This window comes from Mycteria americana, chromosome 13 (assembly GCF_035582795.1).
Source record: "Mycteria americana isolate JAX WOST 10 ecotype Jacksonville Zoo and Gardens chromosome 13, USCA_MyAme_1.0, whole genome shotgun sequence".
Classification (NCBI taxonomy): Eukaryota; Metazoa; Chordata; class Aves; order Ciconiiformes; family Ciconiidae; genus Mycteria; species Mycteria americana.
In genome coordinates, this window is record NC_134377.1 from 5,792,638 (window position 1) to 5,816,041 (window position 23,404).

The 23,404-nt window shown below is 44.7% G+C and overlaps 2 protein-coding genes across 13 annotated transcripts in view; one reads left to right on the forward strand and one right to left on the reverse strand.

Moving 5' to 3' along the window:
• Positions 1-889: 889 nt before the first annotated feature.
• Positions 890-23,404, forward strand: part of PRKAB1 (protein kinase AMP-activated non-catalytic subunit beta 1) — a 423,514-nt gene continuing 400,999 nt past the window's right edge. The window contains exons 1-8 of one of the 5 annotated variants that reach the window (XR_012777806.1): positions 890-1,000; positions 2,887-3,061; positions 3,949-4,115; positions 5,866-5,959; positions 6,983-7,111; positions 8,403-8,536; positions 9,060-9,128; positions 9,211-9,282. Coding sequence is in view for 3 of the 5 variants with exons in the window: in XM_075516713.1 (XP_075372828.1) it covers positions 984-1,000; positions 2,887-3,061; positions 3,949-4,115; positions 5,866-5,959; positions 6,983-7,097; positions 8,403-8,536; positions 9,060-9,128; positions 9,211-9,288 (849 nt within the window). In the remaining 2 variants the exon portion in view is untranslated. Of the gene's footprint in view, positions 1,001-1,255; positions 1,319-1,417; positions 1,438-2,886; positions 3,062-3,948; positions 4,116-5,865; positions 5,960-6,982; positions 7,112-8,402; positions 8,537-9,059; positions 9,129-9,210; positions 10,876-23,404 lie in introns of those variants that run through there. The other 4 variants (XR_012777805.1, XM_075516713.1, XM_075516714.1 and 1 more) reach the window with 4 other exon arrangements.
• The window catches only part of CIT (citron rho-interacting serine/threonine kinase), a 74,763-nt gene continuing 66,079 nt past the window's right edge, over positions 14,721-23,404 (reverse strand). For 5 of the 8 annotated variants that reach the window (XM_075516694.1, XM_075516698.1, XM_075516697.1 and 2 more), the window contains 8 exons: positions 23,093-23,185; positions 20,622-20,730; positions 20,368-20,496; positions 19,438-19,518; positions 18,735-18,813; positions 18,438-18,620; positions 17,217-17,550; positions 14,721-16,706 (listed from right to left, as the gene is read on the reverse strand). In XM_075516694.1, coding sequence (XP_075372809.1) covers positions 16,683-16,706; positions 17,217-17,550; positions 18,438-18,620; positions 18,735-18,813; positions 19,438-19,518; positions 20,368-20,496; positions 20,622-20,730; positions 23,093-23,185 — 1,032 coding nt within the window. In that variant the 3' untranslated portion in view covers positions 14,721-16,682. The remainder of the gene's footprint in view (positions 16,707-17,216; positions 17,551-18,437; positions 18,621-18,734; positions 18,814-19,437; positions 19,519-20,367; positions 20,497-20,621; positions 20,731-23,092; positions 23,186-23,404) is intronic. The other 3 variants (XM_075516699.1, XM_075516696.1, XM_075516695.1) reach the window with 1 other exon arrangement.

The window sequence follows — 23,404 nt, forward strand, 5'->3', positions numbered from 1 at the left end:
TCGCAGTGAGGCTGGCTGGCTGCTGTGCAGATCGTCACAATGGTCCTGCTGGGCAAGTGACGGACAGGACGTGGCAGCGTGTATCTCCAACCTACACCGCAGACAGTTCTGCAGACCTAACCAGCACACGCAGAGGCATGTGCATGGGTGCTGGCCAAAAAAGGAGTGGGGAGAACAAAACAATTGGGTTTGGAGACAAAGAATTTAGGAGTGCTAAGCTGTGTGAACTATCAAAATAACAACAGCTGCATTTTATAGCAGGGGAACTGTTCTGCAGGGGCTGGGGAAGAGCTGCCCACACACATTCCCCTCGCACCCCTCTGGCAGGCTGTCCCATGCCGAGGTGTTCTACCCGTGAAAGACAAACTAGGAGCAGCTGTTCCTCAAAACATACTGCGGGAGCCAGCCGTGCACTCGCGATTAGGCACGGTGAATCTGTCTATCCCAGCAGAATTCTTCCCACAACATAACGGCATGCCACAAGGCTACACTTCGGTTTGGTAGGAATCCTTCTGTCTGTTTGCAGGTTGCTTCGATTGGTTAAGAAAAAAACAACAATTTCCTTGTAAAGAGAACTGCTGACCCAAGAACCTGCAGTCCTCGCAACTTTGTGCCTGTTAGAAAAGTAGAAGAAAGACAGCAACAGCTGATGAGGAGCAAAGGGTAAAATGAGATAGTGTAATGGGAAATGCTCAGAGAAATACGTTAGAGAAGTATATGAGTGTAATTTAATTTGGGAAACATTTATCAGTTAAGGACTTAAATTTCCATCTGTGCTTCCCCCGAGGGAACAGAGCCGTGTGCTGGTGGTTTCACTGTCTGCTTTGACCACCTAACGGTCAGCATCCGCACAGCTGGCTCTTGCTCCCGTTTCCTGAAGAGGGCAAATGCATTTATTGCCTAGTTCCAGCATCCCGGTGCTCACTCATCTGCAATGCTCCTGAGCTTATCCCAAACCTCCTTCTGGTGGTGATTTGGAGAAAATGGCTCCGAGAGGCAGGTAAAGATCCATCACGCTTCGCTACTGACCTCATACCTAGGACACCGGTTTAGCGGTCATATTAAGTAGGTACGGGATAGCCCTGGTGGGACAGTCGGCATGGAGCCTGCCGTCAGCGGTCTGATGGACCTGCCCGGCCCCAGCGCGCCCGGGGAAGGCTCTTGGCTGCTGCAGGGCCTGCCTGGGGCGGGGGCCGGCTCGGAACCTGCGCGCCGGGCTCGGGTTCTCCCCGGGGCGGCAGCCGGGGCGCGCGGCCGGACGGAAACGGAAGCGCCTGGGCGGCGGTGGAGGGCCGGCGGCGGGCACTGAAGGCGGGCGGTGGGTTCCCTCGGCCGGGCCGGGCGGCGCGGGGAGCTCCGGGGCTGCCGGCCGGGAGCGGGGCCGGCGGGAGGGGCGGGGTCCTGGCGGCTGCTAGGGGGACGGTTGCTACGGGGACGGTGAGGGCGGGGCGGGTTGCTATGGGGACGGCGGGGCCGCGGCGGGTGTGCTGCGCCGGTGCCGTTGGGCCCGCCGTCCCGCTGCCCCTCGGCTGCGAGGCCCGGGCTTTGCCGTCCGTGCGAGGAGCGAGCGGTCCGTGGCCCGCGGCGGGCGCCGGTGGTCCCGGTGCGCGGGGGTGCCGGGGTGCCGTGCGGCTGCAGCCCCGGCGGCCTTTGTAACGCGCTCCTGGGCGCTTGCGGGGGAACTGTGCCGTCTGCCGGGGTGCTCGGCGGGTCCGGGGAGAGGTGGGTGCGGAGGCAGCGACTGTCCGGCTGCCCGTGTCGCGGCGTGAATCAGGTCGGCAGATAAGACAGAGGAGTGTTTGCTGTGAGCGCTGCAGGGCCGTTCGACTTCGTTCCCGAAAGTCCGACTCGCAGAATCGGCGAGTTGCTATTTAAAGAAGATACGGAACGCTCAAAGCCGTTGCAGTTTGACGTAGCCAGCTAACATTCGCACGTATACCTATTTTTTATCGTGCCAGTTAAATTATTTATTTGGTTAGCCGTTTATTTACTTAAGTCACGCACACTGAGACTGGTTTTGGGTTGTGACTGAGCTGAGATCTGTACAGTTGAAAGTTGGGCAATGGGCAAGTTGGGTAATTTGAGCTTACAGGAAACAGGGCAATATCGCATACACGTACTTGTACCCTGCTGGGCGCTCGGCAAGGCCCTGTTTGTATGGTTCCCCACGCCCCCCTTGGCCACCTCTGAGTTGCTGCTCTTCACCTGTAAGTAGTCTTTCAGATAAGATGTGGCATGCGCATCCAGTCTCATCCCTTCTCCCTGTGGATGTGGCCCCACGGGCTGTGGAGTGGGAAGAAGTGTTGTGTTTCTTGTAGAGCAGGCCCCTACCTCTCCCAGAGAAAAGCAGAGACCGCAGGAAGCCTCTACATCAGCGGGATCATGCTGTTTGTGCTTTAGAGCCACAGCCAGCCACTATAGAGATCCTCAGAGATCCTTTGAGATAACTTTATTTTCTAATGAAATCATATGTCTAGTAGGCTGTTTTTGAAGCATTCTAACAGAAAGTTCTACTGATGCTTCAACTGATGTGGGAGAACATTGTATGCCTGGGTATTCAGAAGACGGAAGAACAAGCACTTGGCTTGGGAAGACAGAATACCAGTGTGCTGCAGTGACAGATACCTGCTTGGTCAGCTTTTAGAGTGGCTGAGTCTTGCAGAGATGCTAGGGTATTGAACCGTAACACATTATTAATTGTCATTTAGTGTCTTTATTCTGAGCACGATATAATTTTAAGATGCTAGTATTTGGGGTTAGTCAAGTTTCTTAGACAATTCAACTCAGAAACAGAGACCAGGTCTACTGATGAGCTTTGCTTTCCTGCCTACTGGTGTTCTGGCTTCAAAAGTACATGTGCTAATCTGGCTTTTCCTGCCCTTTTAGGTCCTTAAAAATGGGGAACACAAGCAGCGAGCGAGCTGGGCTGGAGCGTCATGGGCATAAGGCATCCCGAGGTGACAACTCAGGAGGAGCCATCAGTACGAAAGAGGGTGATAGACCAAAAATTTTAATGGACAGTCCTGAAGATGCAGACTTGTTCCATTCAGAGGAAATCAAGGTATTGGTGGTTTGGTTTTGTCTTCTAAAAGCGTTGGGAACACTGTCCAGCTGTGGTGCTGTTAGCAACCTTCAGTAATTCTGTCACTGAGTTTACAGGCAAAACTATCTCCCTTGCTTCCCATGCTAAGGAGAGATACTGCATTGATGCTTAAGCAGATATAATGAGTCTAATGTCATGGTTTCCAGCAAGAATCAATTGTAGAAAAACTAAAATGTAACTGGCTCAAAGCTCTTCCCCAGTTCCAAGTACAGTGCCCTGGCTTCTTTCGGATCCTTAATGCTCTTGCAGTCACCAGTGACATTTTACCTGTCTATTATTTTCCATATTAAAAGATCTGTTAACTGTTTTTTTGCTCAGTATTAGATGGATTGTTAGAAACGTCTTGCTGTGTATCGTGTTTCATAAGAATGTGTAACAGAAAATTACACTTAGATATTGACTGTTGGACAGAGCTGTTTCCTGTAGCTCATAATTCATAATCTTCCTGCCAGCTACAAATTTTGTGCCTACAATATTTGTATAATCTAAATGCTTCTTAAGTGTATTTCTTCTTAATTATTTTTCTCTCGCTTCTTATATCTGTGTATTTTGAAAACTCTTGTGAGCTCAAGTCATTTCTTTTTAACCTATTTTAGGCTGGAGGGAGGGGGATTATTTTGCCTTCCACTCTTTCTGCAAATTTGGAAGGCTTTGCAGAATTTGTGCAAATGAATTTGCGAACAGCATCTAGAAATGCACAGTTTCTAATCTCCATCTGGCAAAAACTACTTGTAGGCTTGTACCTTAGAGAATCGTGCCTCAGCACAAAAATGTCTTCAGTAAAATATAGATTGTCTAAGCCTGCCAGGAAAGAATTCCTTTTGATTAAGACATTGTGCTTGTAGGCTCCGTTGGAGAAAGAAGAATTCCTAGCTTGGCAACAAGATCTGGAAGTGAATGATAAAACTCCCACTCAAGCTCGACCAACAGTCTTTCGCTGGACTGGAGGAGGGAAGGAAGTTTATTTATCTGGGTCCTTCAACAACTGGAGTAAAATTCCTCTGACAAGGAGGTAATAAACTGCTGCTGCTGCTATATCAGTGGTATTCCCCATGGACTGGCAATGCTTAGTGCAGTGAGAAAGGTGGTCAGTCGGTAAGACTGGTATTGTGCTTGGATTTACCACTCTCCTGCTTCTCTCCTCAAGCCCTTGATGAGAATCTGACTTTTTGATTCTTGGAGGGCACAGGATGAAAGTTGCGCTGTGTGTTGATTTTGAAGGAGTGATTTGTTCACTAGGCACCATGCACAAATGACCCAAAACAATCCTTGTTGTGCAGGCTGCTACCTGGGATAATACTGGGGTATGTAAGGTGAAGCTGGTTTTAAGCATAGTGTCTCTGATGGCAGATGTACTTTCTTGCCATATCATTGTCTTTTGCCCAGCTCAAAGGGTCCAAAATATGCTTAGGAAACTCTGAGCCTGGGATGCCTGCTGGTAAACTACGTGAATGAGAGAATAAATCTGTGTTAAGGTACCAAGTCCTTTTTCCTGCCAGAGAGCTCTGGAGCTCTGCTTAATTCTGTACCTGAGTAAGTATTTCATTTGAACCGATGTTTTTTCAAAAATTTAAAACTTAACGGATGGCAGAAAGTCTGAATTTAACTGTCGATCTGAGCCCTGTTGTCTGTCAATGATGACATATCCAGGAAAGATTGGTCTCCTGCCAATTTCTGGTGTTTCTCATCTCAGTGAGTGGTTACCTGCATTGTCATTGCTGCAGAAGTGTCTTAATTTCTTAGGAAACTTGAGAGAGGAGCATAGTGGCCTGATGAAATGGTATGGGAGGATTGTTCTGTGCATGAGCAATGTGAAATAAATTATCAAGACAGGAGCTGGAAAAAAGGCCAGTGGAACATCAGGATTACTGTCATACTCTAAGTAGAAAGCCTGGGAGACAGGAAATGGTGACATGAATCTGGAAGGACAAAAATGTCTCTTTACCCAAAAAAAAAAGACAAGTTTGTCTCTCGTCAGATTAGGTAGTCTGGGAAAGTAGATATTTGGACCTCCTTAGAGGATGGATAAAATCATATTACTGAATCAAATACGCTGAAGTAGAAGAGTTAATTATTCCAAACTGAAATTTCAAATCCAGCTCTGTGGTGGTATGCTTGCACTCCTTACCTGAGAAGAAGTAGAGAGATACTGGCATTGTGTGGCCTGTTTGAATTGTTCACATAGAATCAACTGTTTCTCAGCTTCTTTGAGATGCTAGTGAAGAATCGGGAAGTTCACAGCACAGGACTATCAAAATTACCAAGCAGCAGCTATTCAGACCCAAAGTAACTCAGAAGTACTTGGAGCTGCTGCTTTCATCTTCTAGTCATTGTTCATTTATTTCATAGGCGTTTGTGAAATGCAATTTATGATGGCAAATTCTGAAAGGCAAGGAAATATGAGTAAGCTGATCTTGTTCCATCAACAGGAGTCTCGCAGATAAAATGAGGTCTCACTTACTAACAAGTAACGTGAAGGTGCGAGGATGACTTTACAAAAGCTCAGTGCCAATTCTTTGATGCCAGGAATGTGATAGTAGATGTGTTGGGACTTACTGTCACAGAAGAAATTATCGTTAACATTAACCTTAGTTTGATTCTTTACCTTTAGATTGCATGAGATTCTCCTAAATGTGGCACTGCCTTTTTAAGTTTTTGCACGTTAAGGAGGCTTGTATTCTGTGTTACAGTGTTTGTCACAGTTTATAGATTGACATACTTTTCAGAATATTTCAGGGCTGATTGTTTGTCTTAAATTCCAGTCACAATAACTTTGTGGCAATCCTGGACCTGCCAGAAGGAGAGCACCAATACAAGTTCTTTGTGGATGGACAGTGGACGCACGATCCTTCAGAGGTAATGTTTTCTTCGACTCGCTGTATGTATTCATTGAGGCATCTGACGATGAGAAACTGGCTGATTTCTCTACCAAAAGCTGGCCTGTTCAGAGAGAAGGTATTGGTTAACAACAGAAACTGACTTTTTAAACTGGTGAGAGAGATATTTCTGATCCCAGCTGGCCTAGGTGGTGGCATCAGATTGGCAGCCTCAAAGGACAGGAGATTTTCTAACAAGTGGGTGACAAGATCTCTTGGGTAGTGGTTCATAAGAGACGGTGAGATTTTCTTGTCTAGTGCCAAACTGTCTTTTAAAACACTGTAGCGTTGCTGACAGCCCAAATTTCTTTGTGCTGTGCTTGCTATCTGTGCGAGAATGTTGCTATTGCTGCTCTAGATACTTTCATAGTCCAGTAATTGTGCCAAAATCTACCAGGCCTTTTCCTCCTCTTCTGCTATAAAATGAGCTTTAACCCCAGCCCATCCAGCAGTCCCTACCTGCTTCAGAACTAATCATTCATAGTTGCTGGTTCCAGTCTTCTCACTGTCTTGGCAAACCTCGCAGAACCTCGCAGAATTTACCTTGAGGTAAATTTAGCTCTTAGAACCCTCTGCCCTGGGTTCTAGTCTTAGCTTTAGTAGTAAACCAGCAATACCAACCATACTCTGTCCTACATCAGGCCATGCAGATCGTAGCCTGGCTCTGAAAGCCCTGTAGAAGCTAAAAGTAAAGCTTGACTCCTCATGTCCTCACTGTTAACTTTAGCCCAAACCTGATCCCAGCCTTATCTATAGCCTAAGAATTTATCAAGTGCTGTGGACCTAGCAGGTTCAACTGACATGTATCCCCCCCCAGTCCTAAATCCTGCACTTCCCCTTAACCTAACACTAAGTGAGCAATGGTGAACTCTTTTCATATCTGGTACTAGCATATTTTAAAAGCAATATATCTCATTCTTGGTAATGCTGTTTGTGTAGTTTTGAGAATCTAATAGTCCTGCAAGTTTTTTTATTCTGACTTTTGTGTCTTGTTTCTTCCCAGCCAGTAGTAACCAGCCAGCTAGGTACCGTCAACAACATCATACAGGTGAAGAAAACTGACTTTGAAGTGTTTGATGCTTTGATGGTGGACTCCCAAAAATGTTCAGACATGTCTGGTATGAGCGTACTGGTAATTTTATATCACACTTTTTAGAGCTGTTAAAAATTCCATCTTCCTTTTTATCTGGAGTTAACGCTTCAGTATAGATTAATCTCCACTTGTGTCAGACCCTGTGGACGTGTGCAGGAATCACAAATGCACAAAGGAATAATGCGGAATGCATAAAGGAGGAAGTCTCTGACAGAGCAACACAGGTCACTGTAGATCTGATTAGGAGGAAGTCATGGGTGCTTGATAGCTGTTTGTCTGTGCAATGTGAAATGGCTGGTTTTGGTGCACTCGGTGGTGGATCAGTCTCTACCTTACAACATCAAACCAATGTTGCCAGCCTACACTGCTCCTAATACCATCTTTCTCTGGTAAAGAGATGGGTTGAGGAGGTCAGAAGTTGTGCATTAAGAGGTAGAAATTAGGTGCATCTTAGTAGTGCTAACACAGGCTCAGCAATATGTCATATCCTCTCGCTTTAATATAAAATCTCTCTATATTAGAATAATATAAATATGCTATTTTTGCCTTAAGTTTCATATTCTAGTGTAACAGAAGAGAGGTAAGATTTAGCTTGAGTCATTTCTGAGATCAGCCTTGCCACCTGTTCTTTACAGAACTTTGTAGGGATGGAGACCATGATTGAAATAGTACCTTAAATCCTCCTTCAGAAGACCTGTCCTTTGAATCTGAGGCGGATGGTGCCTTTGGTTGTTTTTTGCTATATGGCACTTTCCCCTGGACAAAGCTTTTTTTGCAGAAAGAGTGTGATTTGTGAGACTTGGACAGTGCAAGAAGCCAGGAGGAGATTCTAGTAGGTGTCTTCCCCCCACGTGCTGTAACAGCCTTTCCTTATATTGCTTAAGACTCTGAAGAGCTCTTTCTATTACCCTGTCCCTGCACGGGAATAATATCTGCCTTTTACATGTGCATACTGTGTTTTTAGTGCTTCCCTTGGAGGTAACTTTGTGCAGTAATGTTTACTCTTAAGTGTTTGCTGGAGAAATGCTGGGCAGAGATGACAGTGAAGTTCTGGAGTGCATTAGGGCCCTCAGAACTCCGCGTCCCACATCTTCACAGCTAGTCTTGAGTCAGACAGACTTTGGACATCTTAAATCACTTCTTGGGCAGTGACTGATCCTCTGGCACTGCATCAGCTGCTGCAGTTCTTGTACTTACATGCTATTGATTTCTTTTGGCCGCATATTCCTGGATGTGAAAATCGACTTGGAACACCAGTAAAAACGTACCTATAAAGAGCAGATATTCTCACGGACTATTTAAGAATAAATATTTAACATCTCTCTGGCAGAGTTGTCAAGTTCACCCCCAGGACCGTACCACCAGGAGCCCTATGTTTGTAAGGCAGAGGAGCGCTTTAAATCGCCACCTATTCTTCCCCCCCACCTGTTGCAGGTCATCCTGAATAAGGACACAGGCATTTCTGTGAGTACATTAGTTTGTTTTGCTAAATAAGGGCCTTGAGGATGTGAACAAATGGGGAAGAATCTGGGTACAGACAGGGGACAGGCAAGGAAAAACCTTAGAATAGTTGCCATGTTGGTAAATTCCTTATTTAGGAATATTTAGTCTAGATGGATCCACCTGAAGTAAATTAAATTTATTTTTCTACTTCACTCTCTTCAAAATTGAAAAGAAAACTATATTGCTATTTTACTCCCAGAAACCCTAATTTTCCCTCTGCAACACCATTAAAATGTCAGAAGCACGTAAGAAATAATTGAGGTCTGTTTCATGATCACAGCGAGGATACAGAGGGTGTCACCCTGGAGGCATCTTGGGTTGTTCTGAAACTTTGTCTACATTTGTTGATGGACTCAGAGTAAGCAGCAGTGTGATGTATGTGAGAGTGTGGCTAGTTACAGACGGTGTTTCTCACCCATCAGCTGTGATGAGTAAACTGTGAGTTCTGATATTTTCACACTGTCTCACTTTCTCTTTTTTCTAGTGTGATCCTGCTCTACTCCCCGAACCCAACCACGTCATGCTGAACCACCTCTACGCGCTTTCTATCAAGGTGAGAGGCCAGGGCACGTTCTTCACACTTGCAGCTGTTAGATAACCATGTAATATGCTCACTTGTTTTCCATCTCCTGTAGGATGGAGTGATGGTTCTTAGTGCTACACATCGCTACAAGAAGAAATATGTGACTACTTTGCTGTACAAGCCAATATGAACATCATCGTAGTTTGTGACCAATTGTTCTGGGCCAGTGCAGTCTCAGAAAAAATTCTTCTCTTAACCAAATGTACTCCTGCTCTGTGCTGTAGCAAATGAACTCTGATTTCATATTGTTTCTGAGACTTCCAAGTTCTCCTATATTTGCCTTATTTTCCCAGTCCCACCTTGGAAGTTCTTGGAGATGGCAGCTTCATGGCAACTAGACAGATCGCAAAGGTGTCAGTGCCCATTGTCAGCTCAGTTAAGAAAACACCAATTTAATTAGGCTGAAAAATGTGAGGGGAGCAACAGATTAAAGACCTGTAGCAGTGAGGCAGACTGTAAGAAATAAAACAAGCCAGCCCAAAGTCTAGAAAGTTCAGGATTCTTGTGGAATCATATTTGACCTCAACACTCAGCAAAAGCAAGCCCATTACTGCTTTCATAACTCATCAAACATGCAATTATTTCAGTAGCAAGGTCCAAACTTGCATGGCTGAAATAAGTGTGAATATTGATGGTCTTTTTGTAGCAGCCTTTCTAGGCAAAAATCAGTGACACAATCACCGACAAACTCATTTTTAGTTTACGGTAGACTGGGGTGCACTGCCTCTACCGTGAATAGCTCTGTAGTTTTTCTCTTCGTGAGAACTGAAATACAATTTTCCCCTGTGGAATTTCTGGTAAAGAAAGACAATTGTTTTTAATGGCTGGATTTTTCTGTAAATCATAAATGTGTCTTGCAGTAATCTGCTTTTTGAAACCAATTTCTCTTGCTGTCACTGATAAAGGACTTCCTTAAGCTGGGAGAGGTAGCTGTAAGGAAATCGATGTATTCAGTTTAGGGATTAGTTCTTCAGTAACAGCCTGAAGGTGACTGTTAAGTCACCTGTATCGCAGTGGCCAAACTCGCCCCTTGGTGTAAGCAGCTGCCACATGCTGGATACAGCAGCACTGCACCCTTCTGTGCCCAGGGCTAGAGCTGGGCCTCCGCTCCAGGTTGCAGCGTTGACTGCAGGTATAAAATCCCTGGGGCTTCCGCAGCCAGGGCTGTGGGGATCTCTGCAACTTTTTATTCTGTTTATATTTTCTAAGTGATTATAGTAACGCCAGGTTGCCTGTACTTGGTACTCACAGCCTGTTTTATCCCAAAACAAATGCAACATTAATGCAAAACTGCCTGCCAGCGTGCCTCAGGCCTGCCCTGGAGGAACCAGCTCAGGAGGTGACCTGCTGGGTCCTTCCCGCTGCTTGTTTTTTGGTGCCTGAGAGCGCCAGTGACTGTGCCAATGATAACCAGCCCCCGTCCGACTGCGGGGAAGAGCACGTTGCACAAATCAGTAAGGAGTTTGAGTGGGGACAAAAGCTGCAGCAGCCAGCGTTCAGTGGAACCAGCCACAGTGGAAGGGTGGTTTGCCATCCTCGGATCTGTTCACTAGCCTTGTTGCAATACCCTGAGTAGCTCGGTAGATCTGGGTATAGTGCAATGGTTTTCTCTGAAAACTTTCTTCATTCTGTGCTATGGATAGTATTTGTATTCTGAAATATGGAATTGCTTTGGTTTTCAGCCTCTTTAGAAACAAATAAAACATTTTCAAGAAAAGTGGGTGACTTGCTTTGTTATTATCCTTCCCATCCTTGGTAACCTCAACTTCCTTGAGTTGTTATTGTTTTATAACCTGTGATTGCCTGATTGCAGTTTTATGCCTTGGGGGATTGTGCAAGCTCTTCATTCATAGATGCAGCTTGAAATACGTTGTCTGCTTGCAGTGGTGAAGAAGTGAATCAGTGAAGAAGATGAGGGAGGTGTTAGTGTGTATTTGTGGTGTAAAGTTTACAGGAAGAACAAGAGTCTGATTACTTACAGGCTCCAGCAATCAGTTCCTTAGGGCTGAAAAACTTGATCGTGGCCTTAAGCCTCTGTCATCTTCAGTTTGTTCCAGCCAGCCACGCTGCAAGCAGACCTTTTTTTCCCAAGCCTTTCTCCTTGAGAGTGTGGATATGGTTTGTGGTGTCACAGGCACGTGTATGGCATTAGATTAGGCTGTGCAGTGGGACAGCCTGCACCCTCTGTAATATTTATTAGCACCAGAAAATGCTGACTTGTGAGGAGGTCAGGGAAGAGGCTGTGGGATGCGTGATCAGTGCTAGTACCTGCAGAGCGGCATGTACTGCAGGGAGGCCCGTATGCTTTGCTGGGCGGGGAGGTAGAGGTTCCTTTTAGCTGGAGCTGTGGTTATGTCAGGGCAATAAAAAAAAAGATGCATCAAAAGCAGACAAGGGAGAGCAGGTTGGAACAGTTCCAGTTAACTAATTTAACAGGAGTGCCTTTTGTTGAAATGTGAACTCAGTCAAAAACACCTAGACGTTCCAGTGCAGAAGTATATGCTGGTAGAGAAATATGTGACCACAGCCATTCTTTGTCAGTTCCCTGCCATGGAGAAACCTGATGCTTAAATAATGAGGTTAAATAATGGCTTCTCCTTCCATAGCAGCGTCAGCAAAGGTGTGCCAGTTCCCGATGTCTTGTAGGGCAATGGTGCTACTGCACAGAAGCGGGGGTGGTGGTGGGGGGTGTCCCGTGACATGCTCTGCTGTGGGCATAATAAAAGGGGTCCTGGCCTGTTATCTGAGCTGTTCAGTGAACTGAAGGAGGGCTCAGGGCCTGCAGCTTGAGGAGTTGTGGGCGGGTGGGCCCTGGTACCTGGCTGTGCTCATGTCTTTGCTTGGCATATGTGCCACAGCTAAGGCGTGTGCGCAGTGGGCTGGGAGCGCCTGGCCAGACACCGTGGGCCGAGGCACCAGCAGTAAATGCTCCTGGAGCTCACTGGGGGGCTGGGCTGTGCGCCGCAGGATGCCCGTACGGGTTACATGCTATGGCAGCAAACTAGGTGACGGCGTTTGTGCAGAACTGAGTCTGTTTGGTAGGGTAAGTGTCAGCAGTGGCGAGGCAAGTGTTGGAAGGAATTTTTCAGCTGTGTTCGAAGAAAAGTGGATGTGAGAATGTATTGGCAGACAGAAGTCATGCAGTGAGTCCTCTTAAATGCTTTTAGTGCCAGCAGGGAAATGATATCGCAAGTTTCTTACTTGAATGACCTAGAATTAATTTTTTGCTAGACGAAAAGAGGAGCTTAGAAGTAGCTTAATATAAGTTCAGTTTGTTATTTTTTTTCAGTTGCAAAATAAATTTTTCACAAGTCAAAGACTAAAGAAGCAGAAACTTTGAGAAACAGAGAACAGAAAGGAAGGTGCAAGTATGCAAGACTTAACAGTATTTATGGCCTTGGTCTCATTAGTTCTTGCTAAGCTTTGTGGATTTTTTTTCCAATTACATGTATGCATGACTCACTCCAGGCTTTTCATCAGTGGTGGAACCACAGGACAGAACCAAATATTTTATAGAAAGGGGTTTTTTTGTTGTTTTTTTCTTTTTTTTTTTAATTTGCAGCCTATAGCTGTGTCTCAGACAGTAAAGAGCACTTTGTGCAGCCAGCACTGCACCATTAGCTTTTGCAGCCCAAAAAAAGCTTTGTGTTTGCCTCAGAAACCAGGGTGAGGGGCCCAGGCTTTGTGAGCAGCAAGCAGCCCAGCACACCACCTGAGGGCTTGCAGGAGTAATTCTGTGATCACCTCCACCTTGCTCGGCTTGTTGGGGTGAGTGAGCGCAGCTGCCTGAGGGCGAAGGGCCTCTCCCAGACCGGCTGGGGCAGGTGACTGAGGTGTGGTGGTCCCTGGCACCTGTGGCCTTGACCAACATCTCCCAGGAGCCACAACCTTCCTCCAAGTAAGCCACAGCTGCCCCTCAGCCCTGCAGGTCCCTTCCTCTTCAGCAGGAGCGTCTGTGGGAGGGCTGGCTCCTGGCAGGGCAGGGGCATGATGAAGGAAGAGGCAGGCAGCCTGGTGTGGTTTTCCTGTTCGGGGGGGGGGGGGGGGGGGGGGCTTTTTTTTTTTTTTTGCTAGGTTGTTTTCTGCTTGACAGGTGAATGAATTAGATTAATCACACTGTGTTCCCTTATTGTAATGGGATGAATCAAATCCCTCCAAAGGCAAAAGCTAGATCAAGAGTTGGATTTATTAGCTCACTTACATTCCCCACCCACATCTCACAGTCTGTGCTGTTATGCTTATTCTTGGCTGTTGCTAGGAGAGCACATTTTTTTAAGGTAGATGCAGAGACTTGTTACAGTCATTTTGGGGACTCTTGGGCAAGCCGTTACATTCTGTGTCGACGGCAGAAATAACAAGAGCTCCCTGCCCTCCCCGACCCCCTCAATTTCAGCACAGCGTGGGGTGGTCAAGCTGACAGTGGATGGGTGCAGGGTTCTTGATAATCAAAAGGCTCAATAAATAATTTTTTTTTACTCCACCAGTTTCTGGATTATTTTAGTTTTGTTACAATTCTGATCATGCATCATAGGACTGCAACAATGAGCTTTAAATAAGTATTCTTTGTGCACAGTAAAATAGAAATAAAGGAACATTTAACAAGTTAGCATTTCATCATATACATCAGATGGTAGGCACAATAGATAAATCAAGCAGCTTGGTTTTTATGTAGAGCATTTTCATGAAGAATGTCATGTAGACCAAAATGTAAGAGGAGCTATTAGTAACCCACCCACACACCCTCCAACAAGCCCTTTACTGGGGGTAAGGGGGTGGGTATGTGCACAAAACCAAAAACACTGAACAGTAGGAGGACAAATTAAGTTACTGTAGGCAGCAGTGTGAATATTAAAAACCTCTTCCTGTGAAAGAATACTTCAGACCCTGTAAAAACTGGTTCAGTTAAAAATAGATGTATTTACATTTAAGTCTGATCTAGCAAGTTTTCCCAGCAGGTGTAAGTTAAGATGTACAGTAACTCTGCAGGTTGTACTCAATCTGACTTGATCTGTGAATGTTTTTTGTTTTTTTTTTTAAAGTTGCAGCTATTAGGCCTTAAAGCACCAGCATATTATAGCGGTGGGATGAGTAGCTATCTCCGTCCGCTTTGCTACCAGTACATTGCTGGGATAAATCCCAAACCTGTCATTAGATCACACTATTGGTAATTAAGATGGTTTTTTCCAGCTCAGGATGTGTGGGTCATCTACCAGGGCGAGATTGTTTTCCCAGATACTCACATGTGTCTTACCTCTACCCCTATCACTAGTTAAGTCCATGAGGGCAGAATTTAGCTGTAGGTGTTTGCAGCTGACTGCTGCTATAGTAAAATATTTGGACAAATCCACCTGTTTTAGTTCATATGAACATGCTTTGTTTTTGTGAAGCCACTTATGCTACTTGTTCAGGGAATAACGACTATTAAAATGCTAAATATTGTCAAGGTTAGCTCTTTGGTAAGCTTTGACGCCTATAGATTACACAGCCTCTAATGCTGGGTGCGATGGTAGGATGGCTCAGTGTTACTCTAGATAGAAGGAAGCGTTCATTTCACCATGCCAGTCAAGATAGTTATTTGTTTTATTTGGTTATTGTTCAACAACAAAGTTCAATACTTTCCAGGTGGAGCGTTGAACTGTCCCTCTGGTTCCCTCCCTTGTCAATAATAAAAAGGTAATGAAGAAAAATCCTGTACTTTTAGAGACCTAAAACCTCATTTATGCTAACAAGCTTCAATTGCAATTTAATGTTACAATATTTCTTCATGGGAGCGAGGAGGACTAAGCTGAGGCCCCTCCAGTGTCTGAAGATGGCTGTCCACAACCACCATTAAAACAAAAAGCTAGTGTTGAAAAACGCACAGTTTACAATAAAAAAGTAGAAACCAATTCAATTCCCTTTTGTTACGAATATAAAGTTTCTTGTAAATATGTACAGTCCTTTGAGCTATTTCTATAGCAGGAAGCATTTCACGAACAAGACACAAGATATACACTTTCAGGATTCTACAAGCCCCTTTCTGAGGTCTTGAAGATCTTCCATGAGATGCAAAGATTTAAAGACTGATCTCAGTGACCTTTCAAAATATTCAGACCAGGAGACAAAAACTTTCAGCAAGTTTCCTGCCAAATCATCTGATCTAAAATAACCCAACAGACAAGAGAACGGAATACAATACTCATGAAACTCGCCAAAGGACACTGACAAGGCATTTGAATTTTTATGGGTTTCTAGAACAGGTTAGCACAGGCTTGCAAGGGACTAGCAGAAGTTTAAGAGTGTGGCCAAGGGAAGATTGGATGCAGTTTTGCTCTTTCCAGTTGTAAAGAACATGGTTGTTCACTTAGAATGTTGCTACTGCAGATTGAATGGTCAAAACCTGCTTTGAAAATCATTTGCTCTCTGCTTCATGTTCACAGCAAAAGAGAATAGAAAGCAATAAATGGCTCGAGGTTAGATACGCAGAAGCAAAGGCGAAGGTGTGTTCAGTAACCGCTAAAGCTGTTCATTGTGAGTATCCTCTTGTGCCATGACATTTGGTTCTTATTGTACGACAAGTTACAGACCACGGGAAGAGCCAGCCCTGGGCTGCTCTTCTCTCTGGGGAACGTGGGACTGTCAGGACTACGGTGTCATTTCTGAAGGGACCGTGTTCAATGCTGAGAGGAGGACGCAAGTGTGACTGTAATTCTTGTCATAGAATAAGGCTTGTTAACTCTTCTTTGCCAAATTTCCAGAGTAATTAACGGTTATTTTGCAGCGTAATCTAAAGGTTTCAGTTAATTTACAAGTGAGGTACAATACACTACTCAGCAAAGCAACCTAAAAGGAGAGAGCAGCCAGTGATGGTGCAGCAGCATGCAGTGAACTGTCATGCAGAAGACCTGGATAAAGTCTTACACCCCAGTAGCTTATAGGTAATGCACTTTGTCTCGGGGCCGGGCACATGGGATTGTTTAAAGCAGGGTTCTTCCCTCCCCATCAGAGCTGCTCTAGAGCAATTTTAGTGAGAACAAAATAACTTTCAGAAGTGGCAGGTGAACAGACTAATCAGAAGTAATTTTTCTTGTGTTCTGTAGAGAATATCCAATCACACCTTCTACGGAAAGACTCACTCACCTTGGCCCTTCTGTTTCCAGGCCATCAGGAGTTCCCAGCATGTCTCAGAACTATGATCAATTATCTGGTAAGGGGTGCTAACCACATTAAAGACCTGGGGTGGGACTCTAGTCCCGTTTAATTTCTGTGATGAACTACTAGAGACTAAAGTGAATACAAAAAGTTCATGAACTGCTTGAAAGAGTAACAGTAGTACAAAGTGCAAAAACAGGAGTGCAGGAAAGTGCAGAGAAATTAACTGAGATGCGAACAATCTTCAAAAGCGTCACGTCTCCCGATGCGGAGCTAGCTTTGGCCCAGGAATGGTTTTGGTAACTGGGCAGCAGACGTATGGAGTGCATATACTCAGTATATTTCCTTTTTTTTTCCTGCAGGTCAAGATGAGTAACTTGGTCTAGCTGAGACTTACACTGAAGACTGGTCCCAGACCTGGCAGGAAAATAAAACTACAGTTACAGGTTGCACATATTTTTCTCATATGCACAGGTGCCAGCAGCAGTACATCACCTAACCAACTACTGCTGCTACCGCTGAGCGAGTGCTGTGTGCCTGCTTGCTTCTAGGTGGCATAATTCTGACAAAGGCAAGTACTCTCAGCATCACTGTGAACACAGCAGGCTCCCATGTTCCTTTCTCCAGACATTGTCCCCTTTCAAGTCCTCAATAACTTGATTTCTGTTGGTAAATGCACCTTTGCTTTCAGATCTGGAGGACTTTAGCCTGTTCCCGAGTCAAGCTGCTTTTGCAGTTAGAGAACTAGCACAAGGGAAGGTGTTCACAGGGCCAGTGAGTTACACCATACGTGCTCTGTTTTAATAGAAGTTGGGGGGGGTGGGGGGGTGACATTTGATTTGCTCTTGTACTCCAGTTACCACCAGCCCTTCTGCAGTACATGCCTTTTCCTGAGAACAGAAAAAGTTCTCCAGGCTCCTGACTTACCTTATTGACTTGAGCAAGAGGAGTTCTGGCACCACTCACAGGCATTCGTCCTCGGCTGCTCTCTTCGAACAGTCTTCCAGGGGACCTTTCTCTGCGGGTGCTCAGAAGCCGGCCTGGAGATTTCTCCCTCTCCAGTGGTCGCCCAGGTGACTTGTCCCTCCGCAACTCTGTCCTTCCCTCGCGGTACCGATGTGGTGTGCTTGGTTCTCGAGGGTGGCTTGGACCTTCCGGTGGTCCTGGGCTTGATGCTACCCGCTTGGTTATGTGCTCGTTGTATGTGGGCGGACCTCTCTTGTTAGGGCTACTGTCATTCAAAAATAATGGACGCGAACAGCTGAGCGACAAAAATCTCACGTTACATTTTCTTTTAGCAAAAATGTAACTTTCCCCAAACACCCAGCAGTGTTTAGGTGAAAAAGCATCAGACCTCCCTGAGCCAAGATGAAAAGTGCAAAGATACTTGGATAGCTGAGTATTCATTACATTAGCCACACTAGTAACGTGCCTTAATGAATTGCTAATGTAAGTCATGTCTGTGTAACAGGCCAGAAAACGATACGTTTTCATGTACTTCAGCAGTATACTTTTCCATATAAAAGTACACTAAAATTTGATATATGCCTTCTCACATACAAAATTTTCAGTAGCTCCAGGGTGTTCAGGCCAGGTTAGGGTGAGCTACAAGCCTCAATTTCTCAGTTTCCAATGCAGAGTGGCACTACCAACCCCAGTATTTATTCACCCGTCTGAAGTATCGCTGTTCTGCTGAACAGAACAGGATCATATCCCAACTTCCCAATGCTGTCTCCCTAAGGCATACTCATTATTTAAGAGGAAGGGGCTCTTGCTTTAGAGATTGTTACAGTCAGTCGATGTTTACTGTCATATCAATAGCATCTAAGCTCACCAAGCTTTGAAGTCACAGCTGTATTACAACATAAAAGTAAACCAGCTGAAGATCACAAAGCATTTGTGGAGGAGTATATAATATATGTGGGTATATAATACCCACGTATTCCTACAGAGTTCATGTTTCTTTGCCTTCTGGATTTTACAACATCGTGACTCTACTCCTTGTTCCATTCCAGCATTACAATAATGCCAGCCTCTATCTCTAAGAATAGAACAAGGGCATCCCACAACATCAAGGGGGAAAAGCCATCTGGAGCAAAGTTTTCTTACAAGGTGCCCAAGGACCATAACACACTGACTTCATCATACCTGCGTGTAGCAGAAGATCCTCTGTGGTGCTGCTCATTGTTGGTCTCCTTCACTAAATTGCCCTTACAGCAAATCACCCTTAACTTGTCTTGGTAGGAGGAGGCCAAGTAGATAGCTCCAGATGAAATTGCAGGCCCTAGATACCGCGGATTTGGTATCTCCAAGTGGGCTCGTGCAGGAGTTCTGGGTAAAATTGCAGGAAAAAGCCTTTACAATGACAACACTGTACCTTTCCAGGGAAGTACACATATTCTTGCAGCACATGCTGTTCAAAGTGGTGAAAAGAGAACAACTTACCCTAGAGAAGCTCGTGCCTGAATCTCGATCACTTCAAGGGAATTGAAGTGGGTCACAAACAGATAGGGCTCCCTGTAGGCTGAAGCAGCATCACAGAGGGAGGAAAAACACAAAATGAAATTCTCTATTAAAAACTTCTAAAAAGCATCAGTGAGCACAAGAGAACCTCGCAGCCTCTTGGGAAAACTAAGGGAATATATTTTCTGTAATAAGACATGGATGCTAATACTAAATGGGGAGATGCAAGCTTAAAGAATTGTTGCTTTGAAACAATCTGTCTCTCAAGAATTTTACTAACCAAAGTATCATGAAAAAGGCATTAAAAACAGACTGTTAACTGAACAAAATCCCATTAGGTAGTGCGAAAGGCCTGAGGGAACCACACTGACATTATATATTCTTGACTATTTCAGAAACTTCCAAGCATCATTAAAAATTCCACTAGCCTGTCCAATCACTGTCAGACTAAGAACATTAAGGAAATATAACTTTGGTTTAGTTTTCCTCAAATTGTTTCTACTTCAGAAGGTTTGCCATTTCGATTTATAGTGACCTTAAATCATGGGAAAATCTCCATAGTTTCTGGGAGAATTGGGAGAAGGAAGAGGAAACAGAAGCGCTGAGTGAAGAATACCTGTCCCACAAGGATGGTTCCCGGTTTCAATAATTTCCATAATCCAAGTGAACGTCCCTCAACACCTACCAAAAGCTAAGGGCAAGCGATTCCATTTCAGGTCATCTGTCCTACTGCGTCTTCCATAGGAATCCACAAAGACACCAAACTCTGCCAAGAAAAGTCATGTCATGTCATGAGCACGTGCCTGAATTTTATTCATTTATTTTTGAAGGGACAAAGGCAATTGACCCTGGGCTTTTAGCAGGGACAGGGTGCTTACTATCTTGCAAATCCTAGAGTGCCTTGAATTACTCTAATTGACATTGAATTGGCTAGATGTAGGAGGACTTTCAGTACCAAAGGTACTGCAATTCTAGGTCTCTCTATACCAATTAAGGTAAGGTTATTATTTATTCTACAGTTGGGAAGACTATGAGACTCCTACTGTAACTCACCCAAAATTACTGCAAGTGGGCTGTGGAAGACTTCTGTGCATTTCCGTGACACTATCCTAGAGGGCCAACAAAAGCAGCTATACGAAAAAATATCACCCTCTTTTATTTCATCACAAGAAGATTAAGAAGTCTCATCTGTCTGTATGGAAACCAGACAAGAATGCCAAAGTTTGAAAACCCCTTAACATTTTATCAGGATAATCAAACACCTGTTTGCACTTAACATTGACTACGCTCCCTTCCCTTTAGGCACAGAAGCCTACGCGTGGTAACTGATCCACAGGCACAGGGAACTTTTAAGCCAGAAGCAAGCTGACCAAAAGCACCTCAGCAAGTGCTATTTTAGTGCCAATGCCCTGCGCATCATACTGTTTACACCGCCAGCCACAACTCTTCCAGGGCTTTTAGAGTCACAGTCTTCAACCAATCTTTGTTACCAGGTACTAGAAAGTCAACTGTGTTCAGCTTTCCTTTACAACAGTACTTAGGTACCTTCTGACAGTTCACGTACCAAAGAGAGCAGATGTAGTGCAACAACTGCACAACCATACAACACACTTACCGTGGAAACACAGCAGATACTCCTCCCTCTGCCCCGTTGGGTTCACTTGGATGATACTGACTGGAAAACTGTTGGTTGAAGCAGCAAACACAGCAGAGGCCAAAGTGTGGTCATTTTTATCCAGAAACTCTGCAAAGAGAATGGAGAGAAACAGCTTGATCGGAACCAAATTTTTTTTCCAAACTGCTTTAGAAAAGCCCCACCAAAAGAATCTGTGGAGCCACTTGATGTGTTCCTCAGGAAATGTATCCTACCCTCCAGCGTATACTGCTTCATCTCAATTTCATAGAACTTGTTGGTTCCAATGATGATGCTGTAAGTGGTCAAATGGATGCAGCTGCAAGGCTCAGAGGTTTCAATCTCCTGGAAAAGAGGAGGAAAGTATGGACCCATATTAGTTCCTTGTAACAGGTTCCAGATTTTTTTTCCTGGAAGATTATATATTGCCACACTTTTCTCTTTAAAAGGGAGAGACAGCAACCTCCAAGTCACTAACGGTCTCTCAAAAGCACAAACTAAAAAAGTACTCTTGCTAGGAGGAAAAGTTTTGTTTTGTTGGAAATCATTCTTGCTTGAATATAGACTCACGTATCGACTCAACTCCAGGTGCTAACCCTATTGCGAACCTCTTCCTTTTGGAAAGATACACTAGTCTGGAAGATATTATTCTGCTCTGTAGCAGTTTTCTGGAGCAGTAGGGGGTGGCTCCCTGCTTACAGTAGGTCACAGCCATGCCAATGACTGCATGTCTGAACAGAGTGTCTGGAGATGACATAAGACCAGGACTGAGCAGTTAGGGTTGAATGACAGACTTGCCACTAGGAAGTGTTACCAGTCAGAACTGCCCCGGCTCCAGAGTAGTGTGCTAGAACACTCACTTCCTAGCCTGGAAGTCACCAGGAATCAGGGCAGCTGCTAGGATCTTCTGTCTGCCTTTCTAAGACAACTGCAGTAGGACTGACCCCAGTCAAGTCCCAAACTCTTCCAGCCCACGGAGCAACACTCTTGTCAGTAGGCATGTCCATCACTGCGATTCCCCCAACAGAAAGAATCAGCTCACCAAAGCATCTCTGCTGTTAACACTTACAAATTAGCTTGATGGCTCCTTAAGCAAAGGGAAGACAAACACACAATCTTCCTTCCTTCTTTGCACAACGTCACACAGATACATTGTCCACCAAGATTTGTATTGTGATTGAACAGCTAGGATAGCTCTGCAGGTTAGCCTGACACAACACACAGATCCCCAGATCTTCTGAGGACAAGATTCCTTGCATAATTCCTAGTTTATCTGGAAATTTAGTTGGCAGAACAGAAGAGCACATTCTGGCTTGCTGCCATCTTGTTAGGATCTAAATTCAGTTGTCTGGATTAGTGAAGATAAGGAAAACCTGCCTTCTAAAACATGCCTTTGCATGTTTCACATGTAAGCCCTTGTCAAGGCACTTGGCGCTACGGAGGTGGAATGGCAACCCTAGCAGGGGACGGTGACGGTACAATCTTCAGTGTCTCCTGCCGGCTGCTGCTCCATTGTGAGCGAAAGTTGGTATCAGTTACAATGCTTGTAGATGTGCCAGGTTCACTGGCATCCACATAGTTTGTGCCAAGATCTTCTCCATCAAACATGTCTTTACTTCCAAGGAGGCCAGCATCTGGATTACTGTGCTGACTCTGCTTCCTTACAGCAGTGCCAGTGTAGCACTCAGTGGGGATGAAAGCCTCAGTCAGGCTGTAAATTGAACCAGTGCCTTCAGAGTAACCTGCAGAAGCTCACAGGGATATGTAGCTTGACCTGAACATCCCTTAATTTGTGAATGAGACGGGAGATGAGTTTCTGGGTACCAGCCCATTTTAAGGCGGGCAGTGTTAAACTCTCTGTCCTGAGGAGATATCCTTATTATTTTGCTTTTTTCCCCTGGATGTGTATAAGCATATAAAATTTATTCATGACAGTTCATCAGACTTGTCTTCTAGCGGGTTAGATGCTCGGAGCATTATCTGCCTGCAGCTGTCTGAAGAAGAGTTGCCGTAGTTCTGCTCTTCATACCCATGCATGGCAGAACGCAGCAGTATGTGCACCAGTGCCATGCAGTACCAGCACTGCAGGTAGAGAGGGTTACATCCAGAGGTGCATACGCAGCCATGTGAGATCCACAGCTTACTGCCTTGTTTGCTGGCCAGAAGAAAGTACACGTATATCAGGGTAAGTATGGGAAGCAGCTGCCTATCCTGTGATGGAATCATACCAAATACCCTTTGATTTTTACTGGTACAGTAAACAAATTCAGATACCCATTGCTTCCTTAATTGCAAAGGAGAGAGAAATCATTTGTTATGGATTTTTCCAAAAGACAACAGAAGTGAGGGAACACTGCTGGATAATTAAGAAAGCAGCCCTTTTTGGGTAAATAAGCGAGGGTATGATTACACCTGAGTCCAGTATCTCAAAAAAAAACCACAAAAACCAACCAACCAAAAAAAAAACCACAAAAAAAACCAAAAACCCCACAGTTCTGTTCTGCATCTCTCCAAATACGCCAACCCTTATTAAAGGAAATTGCTGCCTACTCCAATTTTAGTCAGTGCATGTTGCAATTTGCTATCATTTTAGCTGACAAACAAACGTTCTTATGCATGCGAAAAGGTTTAAGATATTTGCTCCAAAGCAAAGTCTTAGTGCAATATGTGAATTACCTCAGCTACTGAAGGGAATTACTAAGCTTACCTTTCTGATGCAGAACTTGCTCAAGCTCTCATTGTATCGCAGAACAACCACTTTATTGGGCATGGCTGCACAGATACAAAGACCATTCTCAACCTGTAATGAAGATTACACGCATAGTTCAGGATGGTAATACAGAGTAAATTCTAATGCTGAACGTGTGAAACGGATGCGAGTACCTCTTGCCACAAAAAGAACTTTGCGGAGATAAGCAAGTACATTTTTAATAGGGTAGTCATTGTGAATTAGTGAAATAATGAAAAGCCTCTTCACATTCTCAAAAGAGAACGTGAATTTGAACTGCTTCTATGATTT